Below are 19,994 nucleotides of genomic sequence, written 5' to 3' on the forward strand. Positions count from 1 at the left end.
GGCCACTGTCAGTGGCAGGATACTGAGCTAGATGGTCTGATCCAGTCTGGTAATCTTGTGTGCCAGTGCTCCCAGAGTCTGAAATGTCTGCAGGCTCGATCCATGTGTGACATTCCTTCATGGTGAGAGAGTGTGTCACTGATTTCCCTCTCTGGGTCCTTCAGTCAGTGGCAGCAGCGTGGGGAGGAAGCAGGAACCTATTCCAGCTCACCTCAAAGCAAAGGGATCTGGAAGGAACTAGGGGCCTCATAACAACTCCCCCCATAACAAGCATTCAGGAAACCAGTAGGGACCAGGGTATTGGAAGGAGCCAGGAGCTGCTGGGATGGGTGTGTGGGCAGAGTCTGGAAGAGGGATTGTTGGGGAAGAGGGAGGAGAAAATTGGCTCTCCTAGAGGTAGGAGGAGGAAGGACTTGCAGAAGGCAGGAGTAGGGAGTCTGTACAGTTGGTGGGGAACATTCTCTCATTTTGTCTTTTTCCCCTTTGGCCTCCCCCATTGCCCCTTCCCATTAGCTGTGTCCTACACAGTCTGTTTCTCTCTGCCTCAGGAATACCCAGGGTTGTGAGGCTACTCACCACCACCTGCCCTTATCCAACAAACACTCACAGAATTACCAGGCCTGCTGTTCCCAAAAGAGCAGAACATACCAGCTTGTCAGATTCAATTCAGGACCAGCACTTTGCTTAACACCACAGCACTGGGATATGTTTATAGTGAATATACAATGAAGTTTATGTCAAAGATTAGAGATTCAGGAGATGGTGAGTGAGGATAATGGAAACAAATGGTTAAATATAAAACAAAATCATAACACGCTTTCTAGAGACTAAAATTAACTAGCAGGTTAATCTTCTGTCTAAAGAAGTTTGTCTCACCCAAAGTCCTTTGCAGCATTTTCAATCAAGGCGGGCTGAGACTCCACTTTCATGAATGCAAGCATACTGTCCGGTTACTTCCGTGGTGCTGGATGACAGATTCTTCTTTGCCTTCTAGTAACACCACCAAAGTTCATTGTCTGTACTATTAGACAGGATAACTCCCATGGCTTGTTTTTTCCTGTGAGCTCCTCTCTCAGTGAGGTCATATCTCTCCGTTAACATCTGACTTTGTACGTAAATGTGCCTTTGCTGTGCTAGCTTACAATTCTTCACTTACATCCTGATGGAGAGACATATATTTACTACCTCTTTTCTGGAGGAACCAGACTCAGGCATGTCACCTTTTGATGACCTGTTCTTAACTTATACGCTTAAGAACATAATTTTCTGGTACAGACAGGTAACTCCTTGAAGAGTGCATGTACATACATTTCACAATGAGACTGGTGACCAGTGTGACACTGGCTTTCATTGGAGACCTCATGTGGCATTCTCTGGTGAACTGGAATGTACGTACCAGAACCGGGAGATATCTGTACCGCTCTGCACCCCCTTGTCAGTTGACATTAAGAGTTTGTTGGATCATAATGGCAGGAGAGAACTTGGTGTTATTAGGGGTAGAAGGTGGACGTAGGGCAGGCTTCTGGGAGAGGGATGGGAGTCTTGGGTGTGTAAGGTTGTTAGGGAACATTATCTCATACTGTGAATCCTACTCTATTAAAAGCACCCTAAGTTAATGATTTCATGCCATCAGTTTTTAAGCAGAAGTCCCTGATAATTTCAGTGGAGATTTCTGTTTAAAACCTGATAGTATGACATGGCTTCCTATGAGCAGTTCTTTACCCATGGGTTCCTTGATGCCTATTGGAGTGATCTTCAAAATGTTCTAAATTTTGGGCCCAAACTCAAAATATTTCAACTGGGAAACATCTCAGGAGCCCATTCTCCTCTCTGGGCCGGGGCTCCCCAGACAAACTACCTCTCCCATTATGCACCAGGCTCAGGGACCCCCATGATGCACTGCCTCCCCTCGCCAAGAGAGGTGCCCGTGGTGCATCAGGAGAGACTCGTCTGACGAGGGAGCCTGGCCAATCAAGGAGAATGGGATCATGAGGCAATGAGGTGGCATTTCAGCATCTAAATATTTCAGTTTTGATTTTTTGCCAAAAAAGGTAAAAAAAAATTACTGCAGAAAAATTCCCATTTTGTGACCACTAGCTGACATGCTGCCAGCACTGGGTGTGGACAGGGTATGGAGCAGTTTGGGGCCAGAGACACAGCTCATGGCTGCCCTTGGATCCATCTGGTCTGACCCTGCTTTCCCATAGAACCTTGACCTTCACAAGTTCTGCCTCTCAGTGCAATGCTAGCCACTCCTCCCTTGGGTGATGATATGATGGGAGTGGAGGATTTCAGGAGCCGGGGATCTTCTGTGGTAAAACCTTATCTCTGAGGTTCCCAGTACAATTCTGTCTGAACTTTAATGAAAGGCACCTCCCCCACGCCTTGTTAATGGTGTGCATGACTGATTTCTCCTGGTCCCTTGGGCAATAGCTTAAAATAGTTTTCACTATTGGTAGATGAGCGATCAGATTACGCCATGCAGAAACATAGCTTGTTGTGCATTTATTGCAAATTGCCCCACATCAATGCACTGTACACTGTATTCCACTACATCAAACTCTGCCCTCCAAATTCTTGCACATGCACTCGCCTCTGCAGTTTGTTGGAGTTGCCCACAAAAATCTGAAAGCAAAATTTGGCTAGTATTGTGTAGTGTGTATAAAGATGACAGTCTTGTGGGGAAAAAAGGTATCTCATTTACTAGTGAATCTATGCAATGTTTTTATTCACTGCAGGGCTTGGACTACCACCTCTTTCAAGATTTACTGAAAAGGGGGAGTATCTGAGCTTCATCTTTAAATAGTCACTTAACTAGTACCTCTGTCTTCTTAACAGTTTTTGCCAGAATCCTGAAGGCTCCTGAATCCCATAATGTCACCTTTGGGTCTGTGGTGACTCTGCAGTGCACGGCAACAGGCATTCCCATTCCCACTGTCACATGGCTTGAAAATGGAAAAGCTGTAAGTGCCCCTTTTATACCTCTGACTAATGAGGGCTGGCATCAGGAAGAAGTATGATCTAATGCAGGGGTCGGCAACCTTTCAGCAGTGGTGTGCCGAGTCTTCATGTATACACTCTAATTTAAGGCTTCGCGTGCCGGTAATACATTTTAACATATTTTAGAAGTCTCTTTCTAAGTCTATAATCTATAACCAAACTACTGTTATATGTAAAGTAAACAAGGTTTTCAAAATGTTTCAGAAGCTTTATTTAAAATTAAATTAAAATTCACATCTTACTAGTTTAGTGTGATCCTTGCCCTTGCTTTTCCTTGCTGACTTTTCCAATGTCTGGTGGCATGTATTTGGATACTTCAAGCTGCACACAGGCTTCTGAGTTATAAGTTGATAACCGGCTGGCAGGAGGTCAGCGGCTGGAACCCCAGATTGGCAGCTGAGATGAGTGGAACTGGCGGCTGGTAGGGCTGAGCAGGGCCGGAAGCCTGGACCCTGTCTGGCAGGGGGCCTGCATTGGAAGCAAGGTGAGTGGGGCTGTGGCGGGGACTCCAGCTGGTAAGGGGCCAGCAGTTGGAACCCCAGAGCGGCAGCAGGCTGAGCGGGTCAGCCCACCCAGCTCTGGGGTTTCAGTGGGGGGCTGAGCATCTCTGCCAGCCCACCTCTGGGGTTTCAGCCACCGGCTCCTGCCAGCCAGGGTCTCAGACCACTGCTAGCCTGGGGTTCCTTCACCCAGGCCAGCAGCGGGTGAAGAGTGGGACCCCGGCTGGCAAGGGGCCCACAGTAGGAACCCCAGAGCAGTGGCGGGCTGAGCAGTTCAGCCTGCCACCGCTCTGGGGTTTCGGCCGCCAGCTCCTGCCAGCTGGGGTCTCAGCCCACTGCTGACCTGAGCAAAGGAACCCAGACCGGCAGCAGGCACTGAGTGGGACCGGCAGTGGGAGTGGGTAAGGAACCATCTGCTCTCCATTACCCCACTGCTTAGAGATGCAAGGGCAGAATATTGCCTTAACTGCTTTTGTCAGTTGGCTACTTGTATATCATCTTACCACTAGTCAAATGGCCTTTTCTATACATCCTCAATTCCTTTAATTATCTTTAGTAGCCCTGGAGGAAGACCTTTAGGGACACTTTACTTTTCACCCTCACATTCTTTTCTGTTGATACCCTCTATCCATTGGGTTCGGTATGTGCAGATTTCGTTATCTGCAGGGGCACATGTTAGAGTACCCAAAGTGTATGAGCATAGCACACAAGGAAGCTTACTTGAGGTCCTAATGAAAATCAGACTCCTTCCACATTCAGTTTTTGGACCATGTAGCACAACTGTTTTTTATAGCTGGCTTTAACACTATTTTGCAAGGACAAATGTTATTAGAATCTATTTCCAACAGTATATCTTTCTGGTGGCGTAAGCTCTGTGTTATGACCTAGAGAGGTAGGCAGCATCTTCGCCCGTCTGTGGAATGCTAGCAGATGCTGGACCTTGCAGATCAGTTTTCTGTTGGAGGAGAAATCAATAAGTGGAGTCTGGGTATTTTTTAGTGCAACTTGTTAATTTTACACTATATATAACAGCCCTTGAAAGCAGGTGGTCACAAACACCAGGCAAAGCAATCTTCTCTTTCAGGAATCGCAGCTCAAATGCCAAGCCCTGGTTCCTAGGAAAGAAATTTCTCCTAAGGATTAACAAGAGTTACAGAGATTAAGACAGAGAGTAAACTCTCCTGCTGCTTGCAACCCTCCACCAAAAGCTACTAATATCACAAAACTAGCAACAATGCGTCCAAGACTGACAGGGACCACATGCTAAGAAAAAGATCTTGTAAGACCATGTGTAACAGCACTAACTGATGACTCCTACATTATCTTTCTAGTTGTGGCATTTTCGGGGCATTATACTCCCATGGGCTTGCCTTGTGGTTCATGCATTCAGTGCGAATCACATGCTGTCCTCATCAGTCACATACACTCTCCAGATTTCTGTGTTGTGTTCTCCTGAGTGCTGGGCAATGTGTGTTCTTATCTTCTTTCATAGCCACTCTCTGCTGCTCTTATGTCTGAGTTCATGCTGTTATGGAGGAGCAGTAGAACCGCTGAGAAAACAACCACAGAATTCTCTGCCTTCTTTGAAGGAGCCTTCTGAAAAGCAAGGTCTGCCTTCCCCTTATCACTAAATAGGCCTCAATATATCAAAGGAGCTCTCAGCACAGGATCCTAAATGCCTGTTGTTGGTAGTATCAGTATCTTTTCCCACCTCAACTTCCAGTTCCTTTGCTTGACCTGGTGATTTACTAGTGCCTTTGTTCGGTGTAGATCCAGTCACTACAAACTTATCCCAGAAAAAGGAGGGCCTGACCAACACACCTGGCCTCCAGCCAAGGACTGAACTTTGTATACTCAATCCATTTCTTAATTGGGCATTGTTTGGGCTGGGGTCAGATTCGCTTCAGCCTCTGTCTCCAAGGCAAAATCAGTCCCAAGAGGAATGCCTTCCCGACCACATAGCTTTAAATATGGTAAGGAGACCTTTCTTTAATGAGTGCTTGCCTCTAGTAAAGTTAAATCAGGAAACAGGTGGAATCGAGCACATGTATTTAAAGACTGACTTACAAGCAAGCAACAGCGAGTAATTTGAGGATGTGATCCCTGCAGTGTCTGTGTTGTTATAGTCTCTGAATGCTGACCTGTAATTGTCCTGAAGTTTAAAGAGGATGAAAGCAGTGTACTGTAGTCATTAAACTGCCATGGAACAGAAAGATGAAAGTTTCTCTAAACAGCAGCTGTCTTGACTTCCCAACGAACAAACAAAAATACTGTTCCAATTCTGTTTCCCCTCGTTAGTCATTGCAAGACTTCACGGGACTGAACTTTAGTTTTCTGTTGTACGGCAAGGGAGAATTAAGATAAACACAAAGATATGGTAAAAGCCTCTTCTTTCTTAGATTCCAAAATGGAATTTTAAAAAGTTAAAGAAAATCCTGGGGGGTAGGGGGAAAGTAAGCAATTTCTTTAACAAGTAAAGGGAATCAATATATTTAATGAAGACCATCTGAGGTTCCAAGCAGAAAAATTAACAGCCAATTTCTAAGGTCCAAAAATACAATTACCTGAAATTTTCAAGAGCTACATCAGAAAGACAATGTGGGCGAGGAAATATATTTTTTGGACCAACTTTTGTTGGCAAGAGAGTCAAGCGTTCAAGCTTACACAGAGCACTTCAGATCTGGCCCACAGACTTTGGTCCAATAAAAGCTATTACCTCACCCACCTGGTCTCTCTACTGTCCTGGGACCAACATGACTACAACAAACACAGCAGAAGCTACCTCAGGCTCACTCAGGCTGTTTTACATAATGCAAATGACAGTTTGTTATGCTCTTGCTGTTTGCAAGCAAAGTTAAAGAGGGATCGTTTTCACACAAAGAGGCCTTGAGCTGAAATTGGCCATTGGATTATTTTCCCCTGTTCCTGAAAGTTCTATCAACTGACCTGGCAAGCAAAGCATTTTGCACTGTGTGATCCAGGCTGAGAAGGAACAGTCCTGACTCACTGCTCTCAGATTTCCTTTCTGAGGCCTATTACGCTGAGTAAAACTCCACAGAAGATCCCAGACTTGCCTCAGACCCTTTAATGTTTTGGCACTCATTGGATACACAGGAAGAAGAGTGTAGAGGAAGGGAGGGAGGCTTATATCAAGACATATGAGACTGTGATGCATGGATCAGAAGTTTCAGTGAAAAATAAAATGACCGACAGGCTCCATGCTTGCAGAGAAGCTAACAGAACGGTCTAACGATGAAGTCTGAAATGTAAGAGAAGAATTTCAAGGAAGAAATCTTATCAAAGCCCAGTCAGTCTGGTGTACTAGCTCGACTATTATTGAACCTGGTTGAAATCCTGAAGAAATTCCTTTTTCATACCAGCAATAATGATTGTAGTTTTGTATCCAAAGAAGTGGAGGCAGGACAAAAACTCTCTGTACTCAATTATCTAATCATGAACAAAGGTAAAAGTTTAAGAATGATTGCATTCCTTTCCTCCGAAGCTGACGTCATGGACGTAAGGGACAGGGATGTCTTTTGGTTCTGTGTTTGTTCATCTCCTAGCACAATGGGGTCCTGGTCCAGAATTTGGGCCCCTAGCCGCTACCGCAGTAAAAATAGATAATAATGATAATGATAATAGTATGCATCTGTGTGATAGGGCTTAACCCCCATCATCTGCAGGGCTAGCAATGCACCTTATTAGTCATGCTTTGCTCCTGGGAAGGTGAGTAGCTAATTGGCTCATGGCCAAAGGGGACAGAGATAAGCCCTAACAAATAAACCGAAGGAGTTTGGTTTAGGGAGGAGGAAGAGATGGCAGATGAGACAGGTCTCTCGGAGTGAGAGAAGCCATGGGCTAGGGTGCACAGACAGACAACAGGGCAGCACAGGTTCCTGCAAAGGGAGCCCTGAGATGGTGTCTGTAAGCACAGAAGACTTGAGTAGCCCAAGAGGGCAGAAAGAACTATTCAGTTTCATTTGGGCTTGTTTATAACACCCCAGAAGGGGTCGGAACTTAGGTGACTTGGACGAAGGGCTGAGACACACAAGACCAGGATCAGAGGCAGGTGACCAGCAGGAGGCACTAGAGCTGAAGATAGCAGCTACATCCTGCACCAATGCAAGGGGGTGCTCTGGGGGTGGGTAAGCCTTGCTGCAGTCCTCCTTTCTGCCGATTTCAAACACTGGTACAACGCACAACCAAACTGAATATGTGTGACCCAACTGAGTTTCAATAGTATTGTGCTATTTGGAAGACACACATTTAGATAAAGCTGTTGCCAGGTATTTTCTACAGGCAAGACTTCCGACTGGGATGACAGGAATTCTTGAACCAGAACTGATTCCTGTTAATAGAAATCTCACTCCTAACATCACACTGGATAACTGATACTAAAAATTATTCCTGCCGTGTGGCAGTAGCCATTCTAAATATGGTCCAACTCCTTCCCTGGCCCCGTTGCCTCTCTCCAGTTTGATTCTGGCTCCAGAGACCTCCTCACTTGCTCCTTCCTGCTTCCTGACTCCCTCCCCATAGCAGCTTTCAGTAACCTGTGCATATATGGGTATACACCAGAAACAGAGCCACTAGCCATTAGCCAATGGATCCTAAAAACATGGATGCCACACACCCTGAATCAAAATGGATCCAAACTTGGTTTGAAGTTTGTCATTTTTCACTTGATTTAAAAACAATATGGTACAAAATCTGACAGACTAGATCTACAAGCAATAAAAAGAAGCCATAAGCCTGTCTTAACCACCCAGCTAAATGATTTTACAGCTGCTTTTTGTCACTGGAGTATCCCAAAGTATCCGGATCCTGATAGTGAATCTGCCTCAAAATGCCAGCTGTAAAGAAGGGATTTTCCTGATGATCCAGTGCTGATCTACGGACCTCAGAAATCAGCACAGATTAGGGAGGGTGGACTGATTCTGATAAAATAAGCACCAACTCAAAATCTGAACCCAAACATCTCAACCTTTAAAGAGTCATTTAATTCTTCAGGCCAACTCTAGAAATGCAAGTGCTAACAATGCACAAGGATGGGAGAAATCCTGGCGTCATTGATGTTGATGGCAAATTTCCCAATGGTTTCAATGGGACCAGGATTTCACCCACAGTGTTTCCATCCTGACTGCAGTCGAGAGGTATTAGGAATTTCCCAAGTAAGTCTCTTCTCATGGGATATCCAATTGAAGAGTAAAGTTCAATGGGAGTTGAGGGTAATGGATCATAATTTTGCACATGGAAGTGTTCAGATAGCATAACTTAGCTTTGAATAAGCATTTACACTAGAATACACAACCTCTTGAGGTTCAGGAATTAGCAGCATATATTCTACTGTGTGGTACTTGTTACTCTAAGCATGGGCATTGTCCCATTGTCTTCAGTAGGACTACTCCTGTCTTTCATGTTAGACGTGTGCCTAAGTACCTTGCTGAATTGGGGCCCGTGAAAAGATATTCCAGATCACTAGCCCTAATCCCCATTGTCAGGTAGCAAGACTAGGATCCAGAAATGACCCTCACTTGAATTATTTCTGATGGTTTGACGCTGTCTCTGGCTCTCAGTGGTGGAACAAGCTAACTGCTCAGCATTAACTTTGTGATGTGACTCTGCAGACGCTATAATGGACCGTCATCTATAATTGCAGTGAGCGTCAGTGCTGTACCAACAAGAAAAGACTGAGCATAAAATTATCCCCGCCTAAAATCACATTGTTCCCAGCTCACTCATGGATTTCGGAAATGGGCAAAGAGAAGCCCCAAATCTGAACTCTTTCACATTACTGGGCGGTGCAAAGAAAAAAGTCTATCAGACCTTTTATAACTTTGGAGCCAGAGCACTTGTTCTGTTCAAACACTGCCTTAAAGCCTGGGACTACCTTGAAAAGTGTAAAAATGGTTTGTGAAAATTTGAGATCTTGACTTCTTGTCCTAATTTGGGACAGGAAAATTTTCAAAATCTGTAAAATTTGAACCATTTTCCATCCAGCCCTAATCCTTGGCTGTCACATTTGAAGAAATGCAGTGAATTCAAATTTGCTCAGTTTACCAGTAACAAGTTTTTTTTCCCCTACCAGTGAGCCCTGCAATCTCAAAGCCATGCAATGTTCTTTGTGGCTCATTTATCATCACCAATAAAGACAGATCCTGGACCAGATGCTCAACTCAATTACAAAACTCAATATTACCCTGTGAAGTTGTAGTTTAGTTAATAGTTATTGATGTAGCATGAAACAGAAAGGAATCAGACTTCCCACTGCGTTGGCTTTGCACCGCTAACAGGGATAAAATATGCTAGGCTCTGTTTTTAGAAAGTGTGGAAAACCCACCTTCTGAAAAAGAGACTCATTAAAGATGTCCCACATTGAGCATCCCAAAATAGAAGCACCCAAAATCACCAGTGATTTGAAAATCCAGACTATTAAAACTTGCTTTTGTTCGTAAAGTCAGCTGTTATGAAGGTGCCATTTTTATGCAGTCCCTTTTCTGACCGTGCCATAGTTTAACTCACTGCCATTTTAATCCACCTGGTTCAGCTTTGTTTGTTATTTTAAAAATTGTCTTAAAAAAACCCCAAAAAACTCTCAACCAACCCCCAATACATTCTTCTATTCTTTGATCTTTTAGGTTTCTGCAGGATCTATAGTCGAAAGCGTGAAAGACAGAGTGATCGACTCCCGACTGCAAGCGTACGTCACCAGGCCAGGCTTGTTCACTTGCATTGCCACCAACAAACACAGCAAAACCTTTGGCACTGCAAAAGCTGCAGCAACTATCAGTGTGTCAGGTATGCTGAAAAGAAGAGGCATTTACTAAGCATCTTGCAAGCCAGCATTAACTTTCTCCTGTCAGGAGGAAGGAGTAGGGGAAGAAGCTTTGGAGGATGTGAGGGGCTCTACCTTAGTAATAATTTACAGTGGGTTAAATTTGACCACAAGTGCATCTCCCTGCTGGGTTATTTCCTTATATATCGTTATGCGTCAGCAATTGGCACAGCGGTCATTTCCTGCTTACTTGCCGTTGTCTTGCATGCTGGGTCCCAGAAGTGCTGTGTAAGCTCATCCTTGTGGAGGAAGTCACAGTATTAATATCACCTATTTCTGTTTGTTAACTGAACTGTGTTCTGGTAGGGAGACCTCTTGTGCTGGGAACTGGTATGATAAAGCAGGGAGAAACTGTTGATTATTGCAGGATAAACGGAGGGCCCAATTCATTCCTGCACTAGCACAGTTAGTGACCAAAAGAAGATAGTTTGCCCCTCCTCTAGTCAGGAGTTGGTTTGTTTTCCCATCATCCCCAAAAGACCTAGAGCTTCTTATAGGAGAATGCTTGATGGCGGAATTACCGTAAGTCCTGAGTAAAGGGCAGTTTGTAGCTGTACTGCCCAAGGAAAAAGGCAGTTCCAATTCACTCCATGGTTTCCTCTGGCTCCAGGATGGAAGTGATCTGTGTCAGTCCCTTACTGGGAGCAAATTACGTCTTCCTCTGCCAGTTCAGCTGCGCTTGCTGGCATATTGAGGGGGGTAAAGATAGTGCTAAAGTCATTCCTGACCCCCGCCCATTAACTCTCTGCCCAGCTGTGGATGCTCTTCCCCACATGCTGTGCTGGTATCCTGCATGGGCACGTAGGGTGAGCACAATTTAATTTTTAAGACCACAGGTGCTGACTCCGTGGGTGCTCCAGGGCTGCAGCACCCATGGGAAAAAATAGTGAGTGCTTAGCACCCACTGGCAGCTGTGCCAATCAGCTCCTCCCCCTCCCTCCCAGCACCTACCGCAGATGCTGTTCAGCGATGTGCAGGAGGAGCTGGGGGGAGGGGATGGAGTGAGGATATGGTGCACTTGGGGGATGGGGAAGAACGGGGTGGGAGGATGTGAGACGAGGATGGAGTGGGGAGCAGGAAGGGGGTGGGAAGAGGTGGGGCAGAGCCTTGGGGGAAGGGATGGAGTAGGGGGTGAGACCTGGGATGGAGCAGAGGTCAAGCATCCACCAGGAAATTAGAAAGTCGGTACTTCTGTTCAAGGCGCTACATTATGTGGCCACCAACTGCTGATCTGCTGGCCTTTCTAGAACAAGCGTCGTTGGCAGTTGGATCACCATGATCCATTCCAGCAAGAATTTCACAGAAAACGCTTTCCTGTTCCTAATTCATTCTCCTTCCTCTTTTCCCAAAACACACCCAGGAAGGAAAGTCTTGGCCTCCCTCTCCCTTAGAAAATACAAATCAATGACAAAAGAGAATGGCAGGACATTTCCTGTATGAACCTTTAAGTTTTGCATTCAAGAAGAATGGGAAAAAGGTCACTGACAAACTTTTCTCTTTCTCTCCCAAACCTGGCTCTTGTTGCGGCTGGCTCATGTGCCTTTCCAACAGAATGGAGGTAAGTATGTCTGTTGAGGTGTTTGTTTGGGCCAGGGAGGCTGTGAGAGGAGATGAATTATGAACAGAGAGAGTTTTGTTCTATATTACCTAAACTAATGGATAAAGTGTATTGACAGCAAGAAGTAAGACCAGCATCTTGAGGTCCTCGTATGTGTTACACTGTTATTACTATATAGGTAGTTACTGGGAATTGGCTTCTAAACAAATTCAACTGTTTCGAATAGAGCAACTATACTCTGAACCAAATTCTGTTCTTAGTTACACACTGTGGGCTCATGAAATTTGGATACTGGCAGTGGCTTGCCACTGTTTCACTTGTAGGGTGACCAGACAGCAAGTGTGAAAAATCAGGATGGGGGTGGAGGAGTAATAGGAACCTATAAGAAAAAGACCCCCAAATTAGGACTGTCCCTATAAAATCAGGACATCTGGTCACCCTACTTACTTAGGGTATGTTTACACTGCACACTCCTTATGGCAGCATGTAGAGTACATACATTTCATGCCCCCTCTAGCATGGGTATAAATAGTAGTGTGGATGATGAGGAATGCATAAGTGAATAGAGTAAAGACACACCTGATGACTCTCTAGATGTCCAAGCAGTGCCTCCTCTGTCTACACTGCTATTTCAGTGTCCTGCTGATGGAGTCTTTCCTGGATACAGGGAAAGGCTCCAGCAGGGAACAGTGGGGAAGGCTTCAGTAGCTTCCCCACTGCAGGGAAAGACTCTAGCAGTGGGGAAAGGCCTTGGCAGGGGGAGGCCTTGGGAAAAGACTCTGGCAGCTCTCTCACTGCCGGAGCCTTTCCCCGCTGCTTGCCCACCTGCCACTGTCTTTCACTGCAATATGCATGCAGCTTGCTTTACATGGTGACTTGCAGCTACGTGCATCCTACATGTTGCCGCCATCAGTGGTGTGAAGCGTAGGCAGAGCCTTAGTAATCTTGAGCAAGACGCTTAACATGTCTATGCTGTCTCAGTCGCCCCATCTGTAAAATGGGAATGACAAGCTATAGCTATGAGCAAACTATTGACCTCTTGGACTCTATCACAATTAATTTACCATTTATTAAAATATCTAGTTATTAAGCCACCTATTAAACCATTCAGTAAATCTTTAAATGGAACCTTAATATAAAGTGACTGAAATTGCTGTGGTATACTCATCCAAGTTAAAACCAAGGAGTATAGAAAGTAATAGGAGAACCTCATTTGAGATTTCCCTTCTGATTTCCAGAATGAAAAATTTTTGAATCTATTTGGTTCAGCCTTTTTAAATTCCTTCATCACATCTGACTGAAACCTATTTAGGTTCCTCTGCCACTGACCACAGACTTGGACAAGTTATTCATAGCTGATCATTTATTCTGTGAATTCAGCCCTCGTATTCTTTTCACTAGTAATCTATGAGCAGAGTTCAGTTTTTAGAATTTGTCATTCAGTGCCATTTGATGCAGATTTTAGGTGTGCATCTTTTAGTCCGTGTCTCCACAAAAATTCTTTGCAGCAAGTGCTCCTTTCAGCATTTGCTGTTCAGAATTCACTTGAGTTTTAAGATGACTGCACATACACATTCTTCTGAGGTCTCTGAACACAAGGAAAACATGACAGTGGCATTGATTGTTGCTATCAAGCTATTCCTGTGGGCCGCCTGCCATAACAGTAGCTGGTTTCACAGCTGACCAGTGCAATCCTATGCATGCATTTATTGCTTCCAACTTTCTCTGGCTAAGGGTGTGGAGGACATCCCTCACCCATGGAACAGTAAAATAATAACATTTTATAAAAATTAATACAAGTGTTCCAAGAAGGAGCTGACTCTGCCATGTTTCTCATTATGACAAGCATTGCTTCAGTGTAGCTGCTGACATCACAGCGCTGATCAGGAAACTACCCTCCGTAACATCTTTCTTGGAGGGGCAACAGCTTACCAGCAAGTGGCGTATTCATGGGCTGAGGCTGACTGACACAAGCAGAAGTCTTCTGGTCAGCCCATGGAGTGTGCATAGGAATGGAGTGGTGGCAACGTTCATTGCTTCCATCATGTCATTGCCATAACTCATTACTTACTTTTCTTTTAGCAATTTTTTTTAAAAAGCTTGATATTGACCCCATAGCCGTGCAGTTAGAAATGTAACAGAGCCAGAAAATGTCATTATATTGCTATGAAAATATCATCTGAAAATCATTGAAATTAGGGTCAGAAAAGGCTTATGCATTTGTCTTGTTTATTCCCTTGTCAGCTGTACTGACAATGGGTAATTTGTGGAGTGGAAAGAAATAAAAGGAAAATATACAAATAGCTCCACTGGCTTTTCCAAATGGTTAGCATGTTGCAAATTGAAGCACACTGACCTCTGTTAAACTGACTGAATGAGCAACTGGGACAGCTGCAGCCAAGCCCCATCCCTCTGCATTTTGAATGCTCTCTGGTTAAAGTCAAGGCAGATGCTTCCAGATGCGTGCTCATACTCTCCTCCTGCGGTGTAACCACTCTTCACTGGATGACTCATGGGGGTGTGGATGTCTTCATGTGAAAACAGAACTCCACATGTTTGCAGTCCCTGACAGCAATCCCAGCCTAGCTGGCAGCTGCTCAATTAGTTCCCTTTAAATAAAGCTGTTTGTAATAATAATTATAAACCCCATAAATTGTCATGCTTTCTTACTATACTTATTCTGCACTAGGCCAGCCCTTTCTGCTGCTTGTAGTCCACACTGGAACGCAGGACTGCATCAGAGAGAGAAAACACATTTTTCCTCACCTGAGAAAATATTGGACCAGGGTTTGGTTTGAATGTTGGGCTATGGTTGCGATTGGTTCTTACCATACCCAAATCACTTTGCCTAGGCCTAATTGGAACTTCTGTACTAGGGCTTCCATGTGTAACCCATATGCCTAATAGGGAGATAGCTCTTTAAGAGACTCACTAGGGGGGAGGTAGGAGTGAGTTGTGTCTGGGTCATTGTTGCTAGGGGACCTATTGGAGCAGACCCAAAACTGCCACATCCAATTCCAGAAGCTTGTGGATGCGGAGTGCTTAATCTGCCTAGCAACAATGACCCAGACACAACTCACTCCTACCTCCCCCCTAGTGAGTCTCTTAAAGAGCTATCTCCCTATTAGGCATATGGGTTACGCATGCACAGATGTCTCCTGCAGTACACTGCACTCATGCTCCAGACAGAGTGGAAATCTTATGTAAGTTGCACCTGGGTCCAAGTTTGGATAGCACCTGATTGTTTTAATGGTCATATTTGTGCTACATGAAATTGCAAGCCCATTAGCAAGAATTTTTAATGAATCAGTAAACTCAGGGGTTGTACCGTACGCACTGGAGAATTGCTAACATAGTTCCTATTTTTAAGAAAGGGAAAAAAAGTGATCCGAGTAATTATCGGCCTGTTAATTTGACATCAGTAGTATGCAAGGTCTTGGAAAAACTTCTGAAGGAGAAAGTAGTTAAGGACATCGAGGTCAATGGTTTACAAAATACAACATGGTTTACAAAAGGTAGATTGTGCCAAACCAATCTGATCTCCTTCTTTGAGAAGGCAACAGATTTTTTAGACAAAGCAAATGCAGTGGATCTAATTTACCTCGATTTCAGTAAGGCATCTGATACGGTTCCACATGGGGAATTATTAGCTACATTGGAAAAGGTGGGGATCAATATGAAAATTGAAAGGTGGATATGGAACTGGTTAAAGGGGAGACTACAACAGGTCATACTGAAGGGTGAACTGTCAGGCTGGAGGGAGGTTACTAGTGAAGTTCCTCAGGGATCGGTTTTGGGACCAATCTTATTTAATCTTTTTATTACTGACCTTGGCACAAAAAGTGGAAATGTACTAATAAAGTTTGCAGATGACACAAAGCTGGGAGGTATTGCTAATACAGAGAAAAGTACTGGGATATCCTACAGGAAGATCTGGATGACCTTGTAAACTGAAAGAATAGTAATAGTATAAAATTTAGTAGTGAAAAGTGCAAGGTCATGCATTTAGGGATTAACAACAAGAATTCTGGTTATAAATTTGGGACATATCAGTTGGAAGTAACAGAGGAGGAGAAGGACCTCGGAGTATTGGTTGATCATAGGATGACAACGAGCCACCAATGTGATATGGCCGTTAAAAAAGCTAATGCGGTTTTGGGATGCATCAGGCGAGGTATTTCCAGTAAAGATAAGGAGGTGTTAGAACCGTTATACAAGGCACTGGTGAGACCTCATCTGGAATACTGTGTGCAGTTCTGGTCTCCCATGTTTAAGAAGGATGAATTCAAACTTGAACAGGTTCAGAGACGGTCTACTAGGATGATCCAAGGAATGGAAAACCTGCCTTATGAAAGGAGAGTCAAAGAGCTTGGCTTGTTTAGCCTAACCAAAAGAAGGCTGAGGGGAGACATGATTGCTCTTTATAAATGTATCAGAGGGATAAATATCAGGGAGGGAGAGGAATTATTTAAGCTTAGTATGAACAAGGACACAAAAACAAATAGATATAAACTGGACACAAGGATATTTAGACTTGAAATTAGATGAAGGTTTCTAACCATCAGAGGAGTGAAGTTCTGGAACAGCCTTCCAAGAGGAGTAGTGGGGGCAAAAGACATATCTGGCTTCAAGACTAAGCTCGATAAGTTTATGGAGGGGATGGTATGATGGGATAGCCTAATTTTGGCAATTAATTGATCTTTGATTATTAGCAGGTAAATATGCCCAAAGGTCTGTTATGGGATGTTAGATGGGGTAGGATCTGAGTTACTACAGATAATTCTTTCCTGGGTGCTGGCTGGTGAGTCTTGCCCACATGCTCAGGGTTTAACTGATCACCAAATTTGGAGTCAGGGAGGAATTTTCCTCCAGGGCAGATTGGCAGAGGCCCTGGAGGTTTTTCATCTTCCTTTGCAGCATGGGGCACGGGTCACTTGCTGGAGGATTCTCTGCACCTTGAGGTCTTTAAACCACGATTTGAGGACTTCAATAATTCAGACATAGGTTAGGGGTTTGTTACAGTAGTAGGTGGGTGAGATTCTGTGGCCTGCATTCTGCAGGTCAGACTAGATGATCATAATGATCCCTTCTGACCTTAAAGTCTATGAGTCTATGTAGTCTTCACTGTCTAATTAGCCTTATAAATACTGTCTTACTGATGAAACTATGCACTTCAGCACAGATTACCGCTGTACACTTACTCCTGTGTACATTCCCCCCACCAGCAAACTGTACAAGGGTGATACAGGCTACTGCAGCACATACAGAGGTGAGGTGTGTAGTGCTATCTTGGTGAAGGATGCTCTTGTTTTCTTCAACTCCTCCTATGCTGACCCAGAGGAGACCCAAGAGCTGCTTGTTCATACTGCCTGGACTGAACTGAAAACGGTGAGTTCATTCTGCCACCCGGCTGCTGAGTCTCTGCTGTGTAACTACATCTTCCAGGAGTGCAATCCCTCCGGACTTGGACCGGCTCCAAAGCCTGTGTGCAGGTAAAAAACATTGACCATCTGGGTGGATTTCAGAAAGGGCGGGGGGAGTTTGTCCAGACAAGAAGTAGGGATTGTAAGAAAGAACAAGAAAATTACATTTTTAATGTTTAAAACCATAAACGTGTATGGCATTTTTCTTTGCCCCAGTTTCAGCTTTGTTCATCTGCTCATGGAGGTTCTGAACCCACCCCACTGAACACAATCACAAAGCTTACTTAGACTGCAGTGAGGATAGGTGCACAAGAGGTTTAATGAATGAATGAGTTAATGTCTGTAAAGTGATCTGAAGAGGAATCGTGCTATATTATGTAAATGCTAGGTATTTTATTAGTATTGGGTCACATCATGAAGTCATTATTCAAAGTAAGGACAGAGTGTGGGCTGCAGGATTTGGCTAACCCAGTAACAAACATAAATAATTATTTTAACCATGTAAAGAAAAACGTCAAAACACCGTACAACAGGTATGACAGCACAAATGCCAACATATGTATTTGCATGGTCTGATGGATAACTGTGCATAAGTGCCCATTGGTGCATCCATGCTAATGCAGGTGTACCTGTTTGTTCATATAGCACATTGGTTGTTTGGGGTAAAGTGATAATGACTCCCACTTCAAAATGAACATTTATCAGAGCAGTGTGCCAATCCTGAAGTCTTGCCTCAACCAAATCTCTGATTGGCAGAAATGGCAAATAGAGGGGTCAGGACTGGATCCACTGAACTCAAACCAAAACAGAGTCAAGTGGTCTCTCTAATCACTGTTACCTCTATAGTTATATAGGGGTCCACTATCCCACTCAATGAGACAGCCTACCAAAATCATTCACCTCTTTCAGTGCAACTCCCTCAGCATCTCTAAAAAAAAGTCGTTTAGGGGGAATCCCAGTATGACTTATGATGATGTAGTATGCATTAAATTTGGTGAATATACTGTATACTAGATTTGCCAATCCACACAGCAATCTCAGCCTATTTTCAGTTTATGTGACAGTATTTATATCCAAGCCAATCACAATGTATTTGTCAAGCATGGCTTTCCAAGGTGCTGTATTAAATATTACACCTACTGCATCCCTTGCCCCACCATCCGCAAGTGGCCCTCTATGGACGGCGTTCCTAGTGACTCAGTGGAAGTTCTGTGCCTAGAGGGCTTGAAAAATTATGGGCCACAGCCTAAGCTGCATAAACCAACCTAGTTCCTGCACCAACTGAGGCTCTGCCCCGTGGGCCTAAGGGTTTGTAAGAGAATTCAAGATTAATAGATTTGTCTGGAATGATCTATTTAAAAATCCCAGCTGCTTATTGCCAATGGTTTCATTATCACTCTGTAGATACATGCACAATTTATATATATGTTCCATTATTTCAATATGGATTGAAGTCAGACAATTACTCCCTCTTCCTCTTTTAAAGATCAAAGAGCAGTACCACAATGATTTTCTCCAGAACTGCAACACCAGTACTACTTCTGCGGTTTTTGATTTCTGAAATGTAAATGTCAATGGTTCCGAGCCCTTGGATGCATTTCAGGTGGTCTTGTTGATTTGTATATATTAATTTTTCCAGTTATATTGTCTGCTCTTTATCAGCAGCTTCTTATCTTTCTATAGCAATTGGCCAGACCTCACCACTTTTCAAATCTCATTAAATTCCATTTTTAAATAAGAAATTCGGTAGCTCAGACATTTTAAAACAAATTTCACCAGCCTACTCTTTTATTAAGAGACCACTTTCTCTCTAGTATTTTTTTATCATTTTTTTCAAATACCTTTCTTATTCCCTTTACTTTTTTTGGTGAGCATTAGCTGACTTGTTTAGACTGCTTGGAAAATCTCACCCTTACTATTCTGATCATTCTCTTTGTCATGAATGTTAGCAGTTGTCATGCTTCTGTGCTGACTCATAGGTCATTCTAAAACCATAAATCCCAAATCCATTACACAGTATATTTTCATAGGATTAGGTTCCCTTGGGACTATATGATCATCACTGATACCCGTTCAGAACAAGTAGGTAGTCTTGGTTTAATGTTTGTTTACCAGGTACAGGTACTTACCTTGTAGTTTACAAAAGGGATGACTTGTTTAAAAAAACAAAAAAAAAAAAACAGTGAACACCATGAATCACAAGGAATCTCACATTCTTTCCAATTGACTCTGGAGTCCCTGGATAAGAAGCACTGGGAGAAATGGTGAATTGCCATATTTTGAGGGAAAGTAACTTCTCATCTTATGCAGTTATTGATTGGCTCCATCCTTCTTCTTGTATTGCTGGCTGGGTATGACAACAGCTCAGGCAGGAGAAGAATGAGTGAATTCCTTTTGAGATACTGCTGCTCTTAGTACTTAGTGGATCAGGCAGCAAGTAACATTTGTATGTTAAAAAATAATCTGGAATGACCAGGTGGCATCTCTGCTTCTTCTCTTAAATAAGGTTCTGTTTTTCCTAGTCCGAATGGTCACTAACAGGTTACTGGCCCACCTGTCCTCCTGCTGATTTGTATATTTTTCATTTACATTACACAAGGATTCTACTAATGGTCTGAAGTCATCTCTTTTTATATATGACCTCATCAAGCTCATGCTCCTCAGAATTAGGTTTTGTA

At 43.6% G+C, this 19,994-nt stretch overlaps 1 protein-coding gene across 2 annotated transcripts in view; it reads left to right on the forward strand.

Moving 5' to 3' along the window:
- Positions 1 to 19,994, forward strand: part of MUSK (muscle associated receptor tyrosine kinase) — an 83,111-nt gene that overhangs the window by 38,392 nt on the left and 24,725 nt on the right. For both annotated transcript variants that reach the window (XM_030567410.1, XM_030567411.1), the window contains exons 6-9: positions 2,839 to 2,963; positions 10,139 to 10,298; positions 11,887 to 11,893; positions 17,119 to 17,385. In XM_030567410.1, the coding sequence (XP_030423270.1) occupies positions 2,839 to 2,963; positions 10,139 to 10,298; positions 11,887 to 11,893; positions 17,119 to 17,385 (559 nt within the window). The remainder of the gene's footprint in view (positions 1 to 2,838; positions 2,964 to 10,138; positions 10,299 to 11,886; positions 11,894 to 17,118; positions 17,386 to 19,994) is intronic.

Source organism: Gopherus evgoodei, chromosome 6, assembly GCF_007399415.2.
Source record: "Gopherus evgoodei ecotype Sinaloan lineage chromosome 6, rGopEvg1_v1.p, whole genome shotgun sequence".
Lineage (NCBI taxonomy): Eukaryota > Metazoa > Chordata > Testudines > Testudinidae > Gopherus > Gopherus evgoodei.